This window comes from Danio rerio, chromosome 9 (assembly GCF_049306965.1).
Source record: "Danio rerio strain Tuebingen ecotype United States chromosome 9, GRCz12tu, whole genome shotgun sequence".
Lineage (NCBI taxonomy): Eukaryota > Metazoa > Chordata > Actinopteri > Cypriniformes > Danionidae > Danio > Danio rerio.
In genome coordinates this window covers 14,171,248-14,183,132 of record NC_133184.1, presented here as the reverse complement: position 1 = coordinate 14,183,132, position 11,885 = coordinate 14,171,248, and the positions used below count along the sequence as shown (strand labels likewise).

The 11,885-nt window shown below is 34.1% G+C and overlaps 1 protein-coding gene across 1 annotated transcript; it reads right to left on the bottom strand.

Annotated features, from left to right (window-relative positions):
- Positions 1-2,624: 2,624 nt before the first annotated feature.
- si:ch211-67e16.3 lies at positions 2,625-11,427 on the bottom strand. Its single transcript, XM_073912539.1, has 5 exons — positions 11,336-11,427; positions 7,933-8,259; positions 7,654-7,829; positions 4,126-4,173; positions 2,625-3,245 (listed from the first exon to the last, which is right to left on the bottom strand). The coding sequence occupies exons 1-5, from the start codon at positions 11,388-11,390 to the stop codon at positions 3,129-3,131; spliced, it is 723 nt and encodes a 240-aa protein (XP_073768640.1). The 5' UTR covers positions 11,391-11,427; the 3' UTR covers positions 2,625-3,128.
- Positions 11,428-11,885: the final 458 nt, after the last annotated feature.

The window sequence follows — 11,885 nt, the reverse complement described above, 5'->3', positions numbered from 1 at the left end:
TTACAGATAAGCTGGTTCATTTATCTGATCCACTCTGTCTGCATCCGTACTCAGACAAGCAAAATTCTCAGACTTACAAAAAAACTTTATAAAGGTATCTACATGCTAGTATAGATTTATTCTGAGTGTTTGTAAGATATTTCTTTCAAAATATATTAGTCCTACTATAAAACGGTCTACTTTTTCTGTTATGATTTGCATTGGTGTCCATTATGCACCCCTGAAGATGTCCAAAAATACATGGCAGAAAGCAACTCTCCATGGCAAGCTTACCATTCTCTATTGACTTCAATTGTAGGAAAAAAATATCAATGGACAACATCAATATGTTCAAAATGTTATATGTTCAAAATATCTTATTTTTTGTTCAACTGAAGAAAGAAACTCAATGGATTTTAAACAAGTGGGTAAATGATTACAGATATTTTTAGGGGGGTGCCTTAACACTCTGCTGGCAGAAGTGAAGCTGCCTGAATAAAATAAATAAATAAATAAATAAATAAATAAATAAATAAATTTGGTCCTAAAAATAAATAAATAATATTGGTCCTCTACTTTTAACCCATCTCACTGTACACACATTTTGAGTGAGGAGTGAGAGCACAACAACAGCAGCACACACACACATTGAGCATACACTATTGCATCCAGCACCCGGGGAGCAATTAGGGGTTAAGTGTCTTGCTCAGGGGCACCTAAGCTGGGTATTGAAGATGGAGAGAGTGCGGATCATTCACTCACCACATCTTCATTTCCTGCAGAGACTGGGAACCATTTGGCCACATCCACCCGCAAAAAGGGAATTCAGGAAAAAACAGGGTCAGAATAAGGGTACTTAAATGTTTTCACAAGGTGTGAGCAGATTTTTGTTTTTTCATTAAATGAAATCATCAAAATCAGATATAAAGATCATTCTACATGAAAAATAAGCTTGTTTACCTGAGGAGAGTGGAAGTGGTTTAAGGTTAAACTGTACTGGTTCATAGGTCATAGTTCTGTGTGAAAATCATGCTGATGTGAGATGCATTAGTGTTAAAGGTAACTTTGCTCCACAGACATAGGGTGTTTGATGGTATAGTTAAATGATCCTCGGTTGATGTTTTTAAACCACACTGAAAACTGAAGTTCAACTCTAAAATCTGGACTACACAGTTTCAATTTACAAGAACTTCTATGTTAAGCTGATTTGACACAATCTACATCCTAAAATCACTATAGAAATAAACATGAATTGTTAAGGATCCCAAAATTGTGTCAAGAATGTGGACCCACACAATGGCACTACCACCAGGCTAAAACATTAATTCTATGTATACAATATACATTCATGCTTTCATGTTGTTTACACCAAATTCCTACTGAATGTTTTAAATTCACAATCAATGTTTGCTCTGGTTTGCTCTGTTTAAAGTTGTTTTCATCGCATTATCTGCCATGTGATTGGCTGATTAGAAATTGACATTTGAATAGTAATGGTATGCAGTACTACTGCTTATTACTGGTACACCTAAATAAGTGACCAGTAAATTTATTGCGCAATATTGTCATACTTTTGAATAGATGAGAGAGTCTGTATTGTTTGCCACTGGAGACAGCATATATTGGCACCTCAGCCAATTATAGAATTGCCTCTGGTTTCCACTCCTGTATACTGACACAAAAAACCACAGCAGTAGCATCAGCTGGTATATTTGTTGGCTAAAGGCTGAAGGCTTGCCTTCTATATAGGCTTATATATCTTCTATAAACGCTTAATCTCTGTAAACTGCAGTTTATTGCAGTCAACTTTTGAAAACAAGAGGAGTTGAAAAAATTTAAATACTTTTCTGCTTATAAGGAACCAACAAGTAAAGCTCGTAGACAAACGTTATGCTGTCTTAAGAAAGCCTCGTCTGAAAGTTTAAAGTAGTTTTAAAGTTTAAGTAATTGAAGTAGTTTTTAAGAAGTTTGAAGCAGTTGGTAAAGATAGATAACTACATATACAGTATGTCAGCATGTTTCCAGTATGGATGGGCATGTTTCTTGCTAGAGGGTTGATATGGTGTTCTGAGTGGTTGCTAGGCAGTTGCTAAGTTGTTGCTAGGATGTTTTCTGAATATTCTGGGAAAGTTTTGGGGAAACCGAAAGTCGGATCAGTTAGAAAAGATATAGCAACCCGAGTCAGACCCGTTTGTAGGTTTGGTGTTAGTTTGGTGCTTGTAGTATGAATAGTCTTGGAGGAGAGCCGTATAGAAGTTAGTCTCAGAATAAGAAGAATATTAAGTATGTAGTATAACAGTATGTTTGCTTTCTCAAGTCACCATAATTATGCAATATTGTGTCAAACTACTAAAAATACCAACAAAAGTCACTTTGTTAAATTTTATGAGCCAAAGGCTTGTCGATGCAGATGTTGAAGTCCCATAATGCAATTCAAAGCACCAATAAACAGAAAACAACTAAATCATGAACTATAGACACATTTTTTTAAATTTACAAAATAATATTTGTCTAAAAATAACTAATTAGATTTAACAAACAACGTCTGACACATATAAAGAAATATCTTTTTAAGAAAGAAATGCACACATGCAAGGTCAAAATATAAGAATTACTGATGACGTCTATTGATTTTTTTAAAAATGTTTTTTATGCCACAATAATGTTTATTGGCTATTCCTGCATTCCTGCATTCACCAAGACACACATTTACACAGATGTAATTCATCATTTAATAGTTGGTCTATGATATATTGAAGAATAATACAAATTCAAAAAATGTTATACATATATTCAAACAAAATATTAGCATAGAATAAAACAAAAAATATTGGTCCATTGGATCAAACTTAATAATGAAATATGTCCAAAGCTAGAGTTTTTTCTTGTTCTTTAGTTTGGCATAGCTACAATTCAGCATCAGGTTGCACAAGCAACTCAATGAAAAATCATCTACAACTGAAAACATGACTGTAATGTGAGGGGGACAGTGGATTTAGCCATTGAGAAAGTCTTTTGATTGGCAAAAAAGGCAATAATTTTGTCCTGAGATATTGTTTAGTGTAGCTTAACCGTATTTAATCCAGCAAGGGCAGTTAAAGAGCAGTTAAAGCCTGATTTAAATCAGTTAAATCACTGTTGAGACGGGCTCAGAAGTTATTTAAATGAGAGTTGTGGTTCATATCTCTGTGGGATCCTCCTCGTTTCAGCAATTCACGCATGTCCACGTATTCTGTGTTGTCAATATCATGCCGCTTTACATTCCTCTGCAACAGACAACAGTCGTTTGTCATAATATATCACACATACAGTTGATGTCAGAATTATTAGCCCCCCTTTGAATTTTATCTTCTTTTTCAAATATTTCCCAAATGATGTTTAACAGAGTAAGGAAATTTCCACAGTATGTCTGATAATATTTCTTCTTCTGGAGAAAGTCTTATTTGTTTTATTTTGGCTAGAATAAAAGCAGATTAAAATTTTTTAAAAAACATTTTATGGTCAAAAATATTAGCCCCTTTAAGCTAATCATTTCAATAGTCTACAGCAGGGGTTACCAAACTTTTTAGCCCGTGACTCCCAGAATGACAATGCCAGTGACCCCAAATTTTCTCTGAGGTGGTTATACAGAAACCTTACCTGCAATGGAACACATACACCAATAGACCCAAGTATAATCTTCATTTAAGTTTTTAAATATATGTGAATGCTGTTAATGGGCCAGAAAGTTTGATCTGGTGTTATAAAATCAATATGCTGCATCTGACGCTATTGCTGTGTCTTTAATATAATATAAGTACCCCAGGGGTTGCAAACCAATAGAACTATTAACTATAACAGGGGTCACCAATCCTTGTCCTGGAGGGCCGGTGTCCCTGCAGGGTTTAGCTCCATCTTGCCTCAACACACCTGCCTGGATGTTTCAAGTATACCTAGTAAGACCCTGGTTAGCTTGTTCAGGTGTGTTTGATTAGGGTTGGAGCTAAAATCTGCAGGATACCGGCCCTTCAGGAACAAGTTTGGTGACCACTGAACTATAAGCTACTATAGTAACTAGTATATGGTAACTATAAGGGAAGGGGGGGGTGATCAGAATAATTCTGACTTCAACTGTACATTGAAGACAGACATTAAGAATGCTCTTACCTGCATTGGCACATAGGTCAGATTGTCAGCAGACTCAAGCTTCTGGTCCTTTGAGTAAAAGACAAAAATATTATGGTATGTAACATGCAGTAGGGTGATATAATGTGATTGTAATAGTATCATTAAAGGGAGAGTTCACCCAAAAATGAACATTCTGTCATCATTTGCTCATGCTTCATTTGTTCAAAGTATGTTTGGATTTACTTTTTCTGTTGAACACAAATTAAGATATTTTGAGGAATGTCAGAAAAAGCAACCATTGACTTCCATAGTATTTGTTGTTCCTGCTATGGATGTCAGTGGCTGCTTTTCCCCCCAACATTCCTCAGAATATCTTGTTTTGTGTCCAAAAGAAAAACAAAAGTTTAGAACTACTTGAGTTTGAGTAAATTATTATTATTATTATTATTTTATTATTATTATTATTAATATTGTTTTGGATTAACTATTCCTTTTGATGCCTTTTGCAATGTGATTTAATTCAGATGTAATTTAAATGTAAGAATTAAAATGCAGTATATCAACAGAATGATGGATTTCCAGCTATAATTTGACACTTGCGCACAAAGGACTGAATAAAAAGATGACAAAAGGCAGAAGCTTTAGTATACTACGTTATTATTACGAGTCTTACGTAGGCCAGGCAAAAGTAAGAGGCCGATTCAAATGCAGTTTATTAATTAATAATTCCAAAACTAGAACACAGATAGGACTGGAGATCAGTAAGGACAGGAACAGAAAACAAAAAGACACTGAGCCTATAAACAGAAGTGCAAACAGTAGATTTGAGACTGGAGACAATTAGTGAGAGTGGTCTGGATGCAGACCTGGTGCAGTGCAAGTTGCATCCAATGCTTTTTAATGGGCTCACCAAACCCCACCCCTAACCCTACCCATCACAGTGATATCACTCACTCCATTTGAGTGCATTGTGTCTAACATTGCATCGCTCAATTGCATTGAATCTCAGCTTGCATTATAAAGCCTGCATACTATTGCAATTAGTTACTGGACGGTTGCCAAGTCTGTGGTTTTTATCATGGAATAGGGCTACTTCCAAACAACTAGCTCCTAAAATTTTGACATATTACTTGAGTAATATTATATGGTAGCATTAAATTATTCTAATGCAATCTAAAGTGATGACTATTTATGCTTTGTAAATCTCCTATACAGTTGAAGTCAGAATTATTTGCCCCCGTTTATTTTTTCCCCCAATTTCTGTTTAACGGACATAAGTTGTTTTTTTTCTGCACATTTCTAAACATAATAGTTTTAATAACTCATTTCTAATAACTGATTTATTTTATCTTTGCCATGATGTCACTAAATAATATTTGACTAGATATTTTTCAAGACACTTCTATACAGCTTAAAGTGACATTTAAAGGCTTAACTAATTAGGTTAACTAGGCAGGTTAGGGTAATTAGGCAAGTTAATGTTTAACAATGGTTTGTTCTGTAGAATATTGAAAAAAAATTGCTTAAAGAAACTATTAATTTTGTACTTAAAATTGTTTTTAAAAAAATTAAAAACTGCTTTTATTCTTGCCAAAATAAAACAAATAAGACTTTCTTCAGCAGAAAAAATATTATCAGACATACTGTGAATATTTCCTTGCTCTGTTAAACATAATTTGGGAAATATTAAAAAAATAATATAAAATTCAAAGGGGGGCAAATAATTTTGACTTTAACTAAATGACAATTAAAGGCTCCGTTATATTCTAAACAGGACAAACATAAAATAAAATCACTATACAGTTTAGACTTTGCTAAATAACGTTTAAAATGATGTATCATAATATATTGATAAATTATCATACTGTTGTTGTTTTATCCAATTTTATGCTGTATTTGACACTCCTGTTATTCAGCAATGTTTAAACTTTACAGTTATTTTATGCTTTTAGATACAGGATCGTAGCCAGGGGGGTTGGGAAGACCCACCCCTCACTGACAAAGGTCCAGAATTTGTTCTATTTTGACTGTTAAGCAATTATAAATAGTGAAAATAACCTACTGAAAAAAGGCTTTAAGACCGAACGGAATCCTTTGTTGGCTGTCACTTTACGTTACTTTAGCTAATTAATTTTGGCCAATGCTAACAAATAATTAAATTTTATAAACTGAGAAGTCATCGTGAGCTACTGTATTGATGTAAAAAAGAAAACATTTTACCCGTAACTTTTATTCTAAATCTTAGACCTTATTCTTGAAACAAAAATGAGCAATAAAAAGGTGTGAAGCATCAAAAGTGGACCATATGAAATTCATTTGAAAACTATTTTGGCTATTGTTGTTATCCATGAATTTTTAAATGCACTTTTATATACAAGAAAGGCTAGAAAAATGGTAAAGTTCTACATTATTATACTGTGTTTTTAATTATTATTAAAGACATTTCTGACTGAGGACAGTTTAATGTGCTGCTGCAGTTTTTAATTTAAAACTTTTTCTAATGATATATGATGTAACAAATATGTATTTAAAAAAAAGTAATATTTCACTTAATTTTTTTCATTAGAAATCTTTTGTAAATATTTTTAAACATGTTATCATGATGACCATCCGACAAAATAATTCAGCTAAAAATACCACTTAAAATGTCACTAAATTGCAGTATTTAAATATCTTAATTGAATAGAGGTGTATAACTGCAAAAAGGTCCACTTTTTGAGAAAAAAAGAACCACCCCTTTTAGGCTGGCCCAGATGATAAGATGTATTGTTCATTTGATACTAACCGTTGTTATTGTCATTTATGAGCATAAATAAAACATAAAAAGTCCACACTTTAGATTAGGTCACAAAACTGGATGAAGCATTTATTAACATACCAATTACCCATTAATATATGCCAGAAAAAAAAATATATATATAACTGTTTATTTGAATAGTTTACTAACTCATTCTGAATGAGCTTTAAAAAAACATCAACTTCTCTAAAATAACTGGTTTGTAAATAATGCAATACTGAATTTAGTAGTGAAAAATATGTTTAAAAACACAATCATTAAGCACATTATACATGCACTGTAAAAAATCCGTAACTTTAATTTTTTTTTTTCCAGCAGCAGAGGTAAAAACGCAACGGCTGTTCAATTACAGACATTTACTGTAAAATAACAGAAATAAATTTTTACATCTGGTAAAGTTTTGTTATTCAACCTCTGTAATTTTAGAGTAAATTTCTGTAATTTAACGGCTGTTATTTTACGATTTTTTTTACGGTACCCGTGCTTCCGGAAATAAACCGCAAAATTACTGATTTTTTTTTACAGTTTGTGAATATAAGTCAAGAATACAGCATTTGTAGCTGTAGTTATAAACTGTTTACTAACGTCTAATAATGTAGATATGCTAATGCTTAATAAATTACTTGCACTGTATTAAAGTGTTACCAATTTGTTTGAATAATGTTTGTAGGACCAAGTTAAACCCAACATTTGGATTTACCACAGTCAATTTGAGTGTGATAAAACCCAACAAACAGACACAGGCAATAAAAATTCTGTAAATGCTTTACCCTCAATCTGATGTAGGTCACAGTTACAATGATGCTGTAGAAAGAGAGCATCACCAGCACAATGATCAGAACTAAGATCAGTAAGGGATAAATGTCTTCAAGTGGATTCCTTTGTGGTAGGGGGACAGTTGTGTTGTAGCATGGAGAACTAAGAGTTGCCACAGCGTTACTGCAACCTTAAATACAAGCCATTTAAATGAAATGAAAGAAAATCTTCCACATTATTTCAGAGAGTAAAAAAAAATTATGTTTTCGTTACAGGACGAGTTGATAACATACCTTGGAAAAGCTTAGCTTCTGGCCCTGCCTTTGTTTCGACAGGGAATGGTTTAATTTTCGATATCTCACAGGAAAATGTAGAATAGTGTATGTCTTTGGGATTGTTCAATTTAAACATGAATTTCTTGTCTTCATAACGCCATGAACAGTTTTTTCCACTAGTTTCACCTTTGCCTTCAACCTCACACACATATATGCCATTCATTTTCAGCTTGGCGTCATATTCACTGAAATTTTCATTTCCCAAAATCATGCATGTGACATTGACTGATCCATCATCATTGAGTGTGTGGTTGAGAGGTTCACTCACGTCCCAGATGCAGTGTGCTACAAGGGAACAAAGATACCAAAACAGTTTAGATTTAATTTCATTAATAGATTTCATTAATTGATCAAACAGTTTAGATTTAATGTTTACTTCGAGAAAAGAGTTTGGGTCTGAACATCTTTACATGCACAAACAGTACTTTTACAATAAAGTATAATCTGCTAAAGCAGAGTTCACCCAAAAATGAAAGTCTGTCATTATACTCATCCTCTACTTGTTTTAAAGCCTATTTGAGTTTCTTTTATTTCTGTTGAAGACAAAAACAAAATTGATTTTGAAGAATGTTAGGGATCTGGTAGCCATGAATCACATTGTATATTCTTTATAGCGAGCATTTCTGTGTGGAGTTTGCATGTTCTCCCATGTTCGCGTGAGTTTCCTCCGGGTTCTCCGGTTTCCCCCACAGTCCAAAGACATGTTCTGTAGGTGAACTGAATAAGCTAAATTGAACATAGTGTATGTGTGCGAATGAGTGTGTATGGATGTTTCCCAGTGATGGGTTGCAGCCGGAATATATATGCTGGATAAGTTGCCGGTCTATTCCGCTCTGGAAAACCCATGATTAATAAAGGAACTAAGCCAAAAATAATATGAATGAATGAATGAATAAATGATTCTTTTTTGCCTATTTGGACGTCAATGGCTATCGGTTCCCACATTCATTCATTCATTCATTCATTCATTCATTCATTCATTCATTCATTCATTCATTCATTTTCTTTTCAGCTTAGTTCCTTTATTAATCATGGGTTGCCACAGCGGAATGAACCGCCAACTTAACCAGCATTTGTTTTACATATTTCAGCTGCAACCCAGCACTGGGAAACACCAACACACTCTTGCATTCACACCCACACATACACCACGGCCAGTTAAGCTTATCCATTTCACCTATTGTAAATGTCTTTGGACTGTGGGAAAACCCATGCAAACACGGGGAGAACGTGCGAACTCCACACAGAAATGCCGACTGACCCAGCCAGGGCTCGAGCCAGCGATCTTCTTGCTGTGAGGTGACAGTGCTACCCACTGTGCCATTTTGTCACCCTCTGGTTCCCACATTTAAAAAAAAAATCTATTCTGTTCAACAGAAATAATATACTCATAAAGGTTTGGAACAACATTAAGGCAAGAAATTTGTCAATTTTCATTTTTAGGTGAGCAATCTTTTCTCATTTATAACTACGATTAAACCCATTTAAAAAGGTTGAATCTAAAATCACCCAGAATGTCGACTTTGATTTATGTCACCTCAAATGTCACCTTAATTCAGACATGTGCAAGTATTAATATTGATCTTATTCTTTAATGCGGAAGTGCACTCGTTGTTAAGATTGTTTTCAACTTCCGAATCAGTCGTTTATGCGAGAAATGACTAGGAATAATAAATGGCAGAACCTGTTTGCTTTACAAATGTCCACGGCTATACATAAAAGTAGAATAAAATAATAAGAAAAGTTTGCAACATGAAGCAGCATAACAAGCTGTTTTTAATTTCTAAACATCAATGGAAGTGAATAAGATTGGAAGTCTTGAGCGAAAAAGATTGCAATGGCTGCGCTAGCTCGTAGCCTACTGTACATGAAGATTAAGGTCAATATTCAGATGGATTTTTCGTTAAATGTGTATTAAGATCTTTAAATTAGCACTGATTTGCTTTTCAGAGTATTTGTATGACACGACCACATTCTGATTAACACGTGTAAATGCAATGTTTGAATTTAACAAGCTCAGCTTTTTTAAAGATATCACTGGAATATGTACTATTTTAGACATCTTACAATAACATTACATACTTTAACATAAACAAATAAAACCAAGTAAAAATTATTGTAGCGTACATGATTATTGGATACAGATTATTGTAGGTTACCAGTGTAATATACAGTACGTTTTCACTGCTGAAAAAAACATCTTAAACCAGCCTAAGTAGGTTGGCTGGTTTTAGCTGGTCGAGCAGCCTGGTTTTAGAGGGGTTTTAGCGATTTCCAGGCTGGTTTCTAGTCATGTCCTGCCAGGACTTGGCCAGCTATAACCAGGCCAAGCTGGTCAAGTTGGTTTTAGCTGGTCATCTCCCAGCCTGACCAGCTAAGATCAGGTTGGAATAGGGTGGAAAAGGGTCTGGATTGGCCAAAACCCCTCTAAGACCAGGCTGGTTGACCAGTTAAAACCAACCAACCAGCCTAGGCTGGTTTAAAATGTTTTTTTTTTAGTTTTTTTTTTTAGCAGGGTTGTTTTAGTGGTTTTACCAAAAACTTAAAGAGACACTTCACCAAAAATGTTCTTTATTTACTCACCCTTTAGTTGTTTAAAGCCTATTTGAGTTTTTATTTATTTATTTATTTTTATTTTTATTTTTATCACAAAAGAAGATATTTTGGTTCCTCTAACCACTGACTTCTATAGTATTTTTTTCCTATAATTATACTAAGTCAAGAAGTGCCAGCAATCAACATTCTTCAAAATATCTTAGTGTTCAACGGAAGAAAGAAACCGACACTGTAAAAGAAGATGTGATGACAACTTATGTCAACAGTTGTTTTCCACTAGTATTTATAGGAGTTGCAACTAAATTCTTTAAGGCATACAATGTTTAACTTAAAATTGTTGTCATTTTGGCTGATGTAAGTTGTGATGACTAAAAACTTAGTTTAATTCAATTAAAACATGTAAGGCTGCAAGATTTTTACAGTGCATAATGGTGTAAAACCACATTAGGGAGAATAAATGAGGTAATAGGAACTGTCCACACTATTAAAAAGGCAGGGTTCCATGCAATTGTGTTGTCTCAACGCAAATCGATTAAGTTAACGTAACAATTTCAAGTGGACTTAAAACAAGTAAGTTTCCCAAAGCAATCTCCTAAATTGTGTTGCTTCAGCTCATTTAAATAAGTAGTTTGAACACGCAGCAAAAGTGATTGTTTTGAGAGCATTTAACCAAGTAAGAAACTCAACCCACACATATGCCAAAAAACGAAGCATCTTGTATTTAAGTTGATCTAAATAAATCTAATCAAGTTGAACAAACACAAAACAGTGATCATCAACAATTAAAGACAGATGAGTCTCTTACCATTGTGAAGCATGAGAGAAAAGCTGAGAGCAATAAGAGTGAAGATGTCAGGCATGTTGTCGTATCCTCGTCAGTTTGACAGTGTGATGCTGGGTGTAGATCTTCACTTTGTTTTTGCTGGAGTATGAAAACACAGGAAGTATGTGTGCTGATCAATATCCACCCACACATCTGACACCCGCTATAGCATGTGGAGATGTTTAGATGTGGAGATAGGACAGCAGTATTTACACAGACTTTTGCTAAATGTTCTTTTTGCAAAATGAATCATAACATGGGAAAGAGTTTGTTTATAACAGTGATGTTAGCTCTTTTTGCTTCAAGTGTCCCAGGCGAGACACTTTTTTGGCAGTGAAGAAGTGAGTGGGCAGATTTCTCGTAATATGAAGTTGTCAAAAGGGAAATGTTTGATGCACAAGTATGTTAGGAAAAACCCACATAATGAGCAATATCTCGATTTGCTTAATGCAAAATGTGTTTTAGTTTCATAAGACAGGCTAAATAAAAAACAAAATCAGTTCATTCTCATGTTGTTCATTGATAGTACGCT

What these genes read in the sequence shown, in the direction of transcription:
- si:ch211-67e16.3 (XM_073912539.1), bottom strand. Translation starts at nt 11,390, where the DNA reads ATGCCTGACATCTTCACTCTTATTGCTCTCAGCTTTTCTCTCATGCTT. An exon ending in TTCTCTCATGCTTCACAATG is followed by an intron (nt 8,260 to 11,335) that starts GTAAGAGACTCA and finishes GTTCCCTTGTAG; the next exon opens with CACACTGCATCTGGGACGTG. An exon ending in TGACCTACATCAGATTGAGG is followed by an intron (nt 4,174 to 7,653) that starts GTAAAGCATTTA and finishes TTTTACTCAAAG; the next exon opens with GACCAGAAGCTTGAGTCTGC.